The sequence below is a fragment of the Seriola lalandi genome, unplaced genomic scaffold (genome assembly GCF_002814215.2).
Source record: "Seriola lalandi dorsalis isolate HSWRI2012SDOR001 ecotype SW California unplaced genomic scaffold, Sedor1 jcf7180002054655, whole genome shotgun sequence".
Classification (NCBI taxonomy): domain Eukaryota; kingdom Metazoa; phylum Chordata; class Actinopteri; order Carangiformes; family Carangidae; genus Seriola; species Seriola lalandi.
In genome coordinates, this window is record NW_019525208.1 from 118,685 (window position 1) to 126,367 (window position 7,683).

General features: G+C 43.1%; 1 protein-coding gene across 1 annotated transcript in view; it reads right to left on the bottom strand.

The window, feature by feature from the left end:
• Positions 1 to 463: 463 nt before the first annotated feature.
• Positions 464 to 7,683, bottom strand: part of arap3 (ArfGAP with RhoGAP domain, ankyrin repeat and PH domain 3) — a 23,714-nt gene continuing 16,494 nt past the window's right edge. The window contains exons 23-35 of the mRNA XM_023420680.2: positions 7,009 to 7,114; positions 6,784 to 6,931; positions 6,598 to 6,666; positions 6,334 to 6,408; positions 5,501 to 5,618; positions 5,110 to 5,238; positions 4,767 to 4,903; positions 4,576 to 4,658; positions 2,994 to 3,029; positions 2,492 to 2,555; positions 2,221 to 2,358; positions 1,950 to 1,988; positions 464 to 1,820 (exon numbers count right to left, since the gene is read on the bottom strand). Coding sequence (XP_023276448.1) covers positions 1,338 to 1,820; positions 1,950 to 1,988; positions 2,221 to 2,358; positions 2,492 to 2,555; positions 2,994 to 3,029; positions 4,576 to 4,658; positions 4,767 to 4,903; positions 5,110 to 5,238; positions 5,501 to 5,618; positions 6,334 to 6,408; positions 6,598 to 6,666; positions 6,784 to 6,931; positions 7,009 to 7,114 — 1,625 coding nt within the window. The 3' untranslated portion in view covers positions 464 to 1,337. The remainder of the gene's footprint in view (positions 1,821 to 1,949; positions 1,989 to 2,220; positions 2,359 to 2,491; positions 2,556 to 2,993; positions 3,030 to 4,575; positions 4,659 to 4,766; positions 4,904 to 5,109; positions 5,239 to 5,500; positions 5,619 to 6,333; positions 6,409 to 6,597; positions 6,667 to 6,783; positions 6,932 to 7,008; positions 7,115 to 7,683) is intronic.

A 7,683-nucleotide genomic window follows, 5' to 3' on the forward strand; every position in this document is an offset into this window, starting at 1 on the left:
GATGCATTCAACTTCTCTGGTTTTAGACAGAGAACTAAATAACTTGTATGTGATTAGAAAAAAAACATGTAAAAGCTGCTTTTGGGAACATACCATAAACGGGTGGGGGGGGCACCACCACCACTACCACCATCTACAGTTTGTTTGTAGCTGCACAGTGGCAGACCAGAATTTTCAACTTCTTTAGTAAAGTACTGTTGGTAGCTAATGCTAATGCTAATGCTAACTCTGCAGTAGCACTAGCAAATGCTCTCTGAATCTGAACCATTATCATATCTTTGCAGTTTGCCTAATGTAGTAAATGGTTCACTCGTTAACAGTTGTGATGTGGTTTAGCCTTTTTCAGTTATATTGAAGAATCTTCAATCTAGAACCAGGACTAAAGTCTGAACCAGCACCAGGAGAAGGTGGAGACATGTCCTCACAAAGAAATATAAATCAATAAACCAATAAACAGATGATCTGAACCAAAATAAATTTTAATTTCATCCTTCATGAAACCTTCCAGAACAATCAGGAGACAAACAGCTTGTAGGATAATGTACAACAGATGTCTGATCCAGTGTTAGAGGAAGACTGGGACCAGTCAGACTGTATTATGGGAGGACTGGTCCTGTCTCAGTGGTTTTGGTGAGGACACGTCACAGTTTAAAACATTAATGGTTTTAAAATAAATTAAACATGAATAAATCCAGTGAATCAACAGTTAAACTGCTGCAGTGTTAAACACAGAGACAGTGTCCGTCCAGTTACCATCAAACACATTCATGTTTTCATTCAAACTCCTCCCATTAAAACCAAAGGAACCGGTTTCTCTGCACAGGAACATTGAGCTTATGTCATCAACAGCTACAGAGTTTATACAGATATGTACGTTATGACTGATATGACTTTAACTGGTATCTTTATATAAAGTTTAAAAATATGATCAGGGTCAGGATCAGGATCAGGATCAGGGTCAGAATCAGGATCAGGATCAGGATCAGGGTCAGAATCAGGATAAGGGTCAGGGTCAGGATCAGGGTCAGGGTCAGGATCAGGATCAGAACTGATGATGAAAAAAAGCAACAACAGTTCACTTAAGGAGACCGGCAGAGATCAGTCCACCTGAGTCCAGTCTAATCCAGTTCACTCCCTCACCAACAGAACCAACAACTGTGAGTCAGGTGACCTCTCAGCCAATCACAGTGTCCTCTGCCCTGAGACCTGCCCCCTTGAGTCAGACAGCAGGAACTGCAGACAGTGACAATAAGAGCAGGACTTAAAACAAACTGGAGTCTAGCTGTGGTCCAGACTCCCCCACCCCCACCCTCCTGGACCCAGACTTTTGTAAGTTCTCAGACATCATACGGCCTTTCCTCCTCCTCCTCGTCCTCCTCTTCCTCAGTGTTCTTGGTGAAAGCAGACGACAGCTCCTGCAGCAGGAGTTCCTGTGACAGTGTACAGACTCCCTGCAGCTGCTGCCTCCTCACTGCTGGCTGATGGGGGGCATTCAAGTCCGGAGAGCTCCAGTCTGTTTCTCCGTCACCTCCTCCACCTCCACTGCTGCTGCTGTGCTCAAGAGTCTCCACAGAGCCTCCCAAGGTCAGAACCCGGTCAGGGACAATTGTGGGATCCAGATGTTCGGTTTCCATGGAAACTAGTCTGAGCCGCGGGTCGTCTGGGACCTCCTGGGTCTCTGCAGCACTGCTGGACAGGAAGCTGGTCTCCAGAGATTTCAGGACCTGCAGGCCGAAGTCTCCAACCTCCTCATAGAGCGGCTCAGGGAGGTCTGGAGACTCTGAACGCTCATCGAAGGAGTCCGGCTGCACCTTCATGGGCTGCAGACACAGAGACAATGAAGACCACATCAGACCTACACAAAACCACCTCATCTCAACTTCTACAAAATAAAAGCACAAAGTTCTAACTAGTCAAACAAGCAAATAAAACAAGAACAAAATACTCACAAAGTACATGGAGAGAGTTCGTCTGTCATGTAACTTCCTCTTCAGAGACAAGAAAATACAAAAGTCTGATGAGTTATTGTAAAGATGACAACATAAGAGTTCAGTGTGGACGGCATAAACTGATTCCATTAAAACGTGTCGGACTATGTGTATAACCTGTATAGTCATGGAACTGTTGTTTTAAATTGATGAAATGATAGAAGTTGAACACAGTGATGAATATTTACTTATTTACTGAACATTTTCATCAGTTTTGGACTAAGTGTCTCACCAGCGTCTGATTGGCTGACAGCATGCTGCTGTTGCTCTCGTCTCCTCTGATTGGGACGAGTGGCATCGTGCCGAACTTCTGTTTGGAGATATCTGACGAGGAGTGACGCCTCAACACCGGAGGACCGGGGTCATCGTTCTGGAAAGAACCAAAGATGACGAGAGTCAGCGAAGAACCAAGACCACACAGAACCAGAGAGTCTGTCTGAATGTGATCCTGGATCAGGTCTTCAGTGTGCAGGTGAACTCGGTCAGAGCAGAGTTAAACTGACCTGAGCTTTGAGGAAGCTGGTGATCCAGTCCCACAGGTCGGCCTCACAGCTGCAGGACAGGTACCTGAGACAGAGACACAGGTGAACTGAATGGAGAATTCAGCCTGGTCTTTACAACATGAGGAACACCTGAGACCTCATCCTCACAGAGAACTACAGTTCCCTTTAGATCCAGATCCTGCTGTTTGGTGCTCTGACAGGTGAGTCAGGACAGGTAAGTCTGGACAGGTGAGTCAGGACAGGTGAGTCTTCATCAGAGCTTTACATGAACTTATTATTATCATCACTTTTAATTTATTCATGTTTTTACATTTGGTCTTTTTCGTGTGAAGAACTTTGAGCTGCAGATTATTTATTGATTAAATCATCATCAATATCCTAATTACAGCAGAACGACTTGATGTTATACAAGTGATCAGTTGTTCTCTGTTCTCCCTGGCTCCAGGTGAGATTGATAAAAATGTCAATGACGATCAGCTGATGTTGATAGCTGGATACTTACAGCTGGTGTTTGTCCGACATCACTGTGAACCCCCACCTGCAGGTGGGAACAGGTTGTTAATAATCAGCTGATCACAGGTATGTTTCAGAGTTCATCAGCTGACTTATCATGTACTAACACTGCTGACCTCTGTGAACTCAGTTATAACTGGTGACATTATTTCCTGTCTCAGTCTTGAAAATATCCTCTATTAAAAGTTCCTGAAGGTCTCGAACCTTTCCTACAACAAGTTCAAAATCTTCAATCAAGTTAAGGATGTATTTCCACTTTTATTTGATTTCTTTTGTTCCAGTCAGTTGATTTTTGTCAGTAATACAGTTTATAGAAAGTTATCCATTTTCATTTTCTTTTGTTATTCATTTATTTCCTCTCTTTCTTTTCTTCAAGCTCCTCTCTGAAACAGTCCAGGGGAGAAGAACCTTTTATATGAGGAGTTCTGGGCTGTAGCCTATGTTGTAAAGTTGTAAAGTTGCTGTAACGTTGACATGTGCTGTAATGTTGACATTTGCTGTAAAATTGTAAAGTTGCTGTAAATTTGACATATGTTGTAAAGTTGTTGTAAAGTTGTTATAAAGTTGCTGTAAATGTGACGTGTGCTGTGAAGTTTATGTGTGCTGTAAAGTCGCTGTAAAGTTGACATGTGTTGAGAAGTTGTAAAATTGCTGTAAAGTTGATGTGTGTTGTAAAGTTGACGTGTGCTGTAAAGTTGATGTAAAGATGCTGTAAAGTTAACCTGTGCTTGAAAGTTGACATGTGCTGTAAAGCTGTAAAGTTGCTGTAAAGTTGACATGTTGCTGTAAATGCTGTAAAGTTGCCGTAAAGTTGAAAGTGCTGTAAAGCTGTAAAGTTGCCGTAAAGTTGAAACGTGCTGTAAAGCTGTAAAGTTCCTGTAAAGTTGAAGCGTGCTGTAAAGTTGACATATATATGTTTCACTGTACAAATTGTATATTTTGGTAATGTCATGCTACACTGATGCTCTGTTGTACTTTATATGAATCTGTTTTCTGTCTATGTGTTGAAAATCCCCCCCAAAAAATTCTTTGAGAAAAAAAAACACTGACTACTCTTTAATGCGGCGTACTGATGAATTAATGAATAAATTAATGGGTGAATGAAGGGATGAATGAAAAAATGAATGAATGAATGAATGGATGCGTGAGTGCCCTGATATTAAGTTTTAGTATAAAAACATGAAACATCATTAACAAATCAGAGTGAGCGACTTCACTCTGCCTCAACTCTCTGTCTATACAGCTCTGGAACATCCCCACTGTGTTCATACAGAGTCCGTCAGTGAGTGGTTGAATGGTGCTGTGATCACAGAATGCGCCATGAGGTCACTGGGTTAGAACAGCGTTGCTGATTCTTGTTGCAGTCAGCTACACAATAATACTAATATAATAATAATTAGATTCCTCTCCTGCTCTTATTTTCTCCATCTGCATGTTCTGATGTAAAGTTTTTATTTCCAGAGTGACTGACACAAAGAAACAAAGTCAACTCAACAAAATATAAAAACCAGGTCTGACTTTGACAGGATCACATGATAACATGTAGGATTTGAGTGACAGCTTCCTCTTACCTTGTTGGAGCTTTCAGTTTCCTGCGGATGCCAATGTAGATCTTCATGGATGCCAGAGACCACTCCTTCTCTGGTTTGATGCTCTGAACAACAACACAGACCAGTCAGGAGGATATGGAACATGGTTCTGACAGAAACCTGATCTGTGGTCTGAGGTTCTGATAGAAACCCAGTTCTTGTGGACTGGTTACCTTCTTGTCTTTAAGCAGCAGCAGTTTGTGCTCTTTGATCTGAAATGTTCTTTCCTGGAACTTGTTCCCCTGAAGAAGCTTTGGAGGTTCTTCACGACACCTCAACAGACCGACCTTCATGATCTCACTCTTATAGGCTGGGATAGAAAGAAAGAGAGAGAGAGAGACATTCAGGTCAGTCAACTCCAGGTGTCAGGTGTTGTTGTGACACTTGTGCTGTTCCTGCTCAGACAAAACATCACCCGAGGCTTTTCCGTCATTTATTCAATCAAACAACTGATCGTGTGTGTGTGTGTGTGTGTGTGTGTGTGTGTGTGTGTGTGTGTGTGTGTGTTGGACCTACAGGTGAGGATGTTGATACCCTCTCCTTTAGGAACTCTCTTCACCACCAGGTAAGCTGAGCTTGGGTCGGCCATCTTACACCACTGCAGGGCCTGCTCCAGGACTTTCTCTTTGGGGTGTAATGGGCGCTCTGAGAGAGACAGACAGGTGTCCAGGTGTCAGAGAGACGGACAGGTGTCCAGGTGTCAGAGAGACAGACAGGTGTCCAGGTGTGTCAGAGAGACAGACAGGTGTCCAGTCAGAGAGACAGACAGGTGTCCACGTGACAGAGAGACAGACAGGTGTCCACGTGACAGAGAGACAGACAGGTGTCCAGGTGTGTCAGAGAGACAGACAGGTGTCCACCTGACAGAGAGACAGACAGGTGTCCAGGTATTGTGGTGCTGTCTCACCCAGCTGTCCGTCCTCGATTGCCTCAAACGTCATCCACACGTCTTTTTCTCCGGCCGGGACGTTCCTCATGTACAGAACCTGATTGGTCAGCTCCTCAGCACACATGGTGGGAGACACCTGCAGGGGTCAGAGGTCACACACTGTAACACCACAACTTTTCCATATCCCAGCATGCACTGGGACAGAGGTGGGGTACAAGCTGTGAGGTCTCATGTGACAAAAAACTTCCTGCTGCGTCATGATTGGCTGTTTGCAGTTTACCTTTGACACTCTGTCACCATCACTGATTACTAATCATTAATTACTGATTACCACTCATTAATTACCAATTAATAATCATTGATTACTGATTACTAATAAGTGATTACTGATCACTACTAATTGATCACTACTCACTGATAACTAATAATTGATGACTAATCACTGATTACCGATCACTAATAACTGATTACTAATCACTAATTACTGATCACTAATCACTGATTACTGATCACTACTCACTAATCACTGATCACTAATAACTGATTACTAATCACACTGATTACTGATTACTAATCATTGAATACTGATCACTAATAACTGATGACTAATCACTGGCTACTAATAACTGATTACTAATCACTGATTATTGATCACTAATAACTGATTGCTAATCACTCATTACAGTGATCAGTGACGAAGACGAGTGATCATTACAGTAATATTAGTAATATTCAGACTTAATTTGAGAGTGAGGCAGTAATAACAGTATCAGACTCTTCATCAGTGATGAAGACGAGTGTTATCATTATTAATGATTGATTGATTATTGATGGGTAATATTTACACTTACTTTTAAAGTGATGCAGCAGTCTGGAATCTTCATCTCCAGATAAACCTCAATGATAAGATCACCGGCCTGAGACAGCTGCAAACACACAATAACTGATCAATAAGTGATCAATAAGTTTCAGATATGAACAACCTTTTACTGACCTGTTTAACCAACTCATTAAGTTATTGCCAAACATTGATCAGTTCATTCATATTATGACCTGAGATAATGTCTTAGTATTTATTATTAAACGATGATGTGACATCATCACTGTGAGACCACCTGCGTGTCCTTCCAGGTGGTGATGAGGCTGATCTCCAGCTCGATCTGAGTCTGATGCTCCTCATCAATCTGAAACACAAACACATTGAGTGAGTACCTGTCATCTGATGTCACCTGATCAGGTCAACTGATGTCACCTGACGTCACCTGATCAGGTCACCTGATGTCATCTGACGTCACACTCACCTCAAACACTTGAAGGTAGTTGTCGATCAGATCCTCGACAATCTTCACCTCGTGCTCTCCTTTCCCATCAGTCTGAAACAGACTGGGAGCGAACAGCAGCGACAGGTTCTTTGTGCACATCTGGTTCAGACCAGCACACTTCTGGACCCTGAGGGGGACAAACAGCTGCTGTTAGAACACCTGCTTCAGCTGCTGTCGGACTAGTCTCAGGTCAGGTGAGCTCACCTGTACAGGTGACTGATGAGAGCAGCCAGAGTCATCCTGTTGACTCGAGGAAGACTCCGGATGATTTCTTTGTACCGGTCCAGTCTCTGACTCCTCTGAGGGATTTCTGAGGAAATTCAGTTTCATTACACAACAACACTACAACAACCACAAAAAACAACAACAACAATAATACCACCACAACAACAACCACAACAACAACCACCACCACTACAACAACAACAACAACAACAACAACCACCACCACCACAACCACAACCACCACAACAACAACAACAACCACCACCACCACCACAACAACAACCACAACCACCACCACAACAACAACAACCACCACCACCACAACCACAACAACAACACCACCACCACAACAACAACAACCACAATCACCACCACCACAACCACCACAACCACAACCACAACCACCACAACCACAACAACACCACAACCTCAACAACAACACCACAACCAAAACAAACACTGAAACAACAGCAACCACAACAACAACACCACAACAACAATAATACCACCACAACAACAACAACAACCACAACAACCACAACCACCACACACCACCACAACCACCACAACCACAACAACAACAACCACCACCCCCACCACCACCACAACAACCACAACCACCACCACCACCACCACCACCACCACCACAACAAC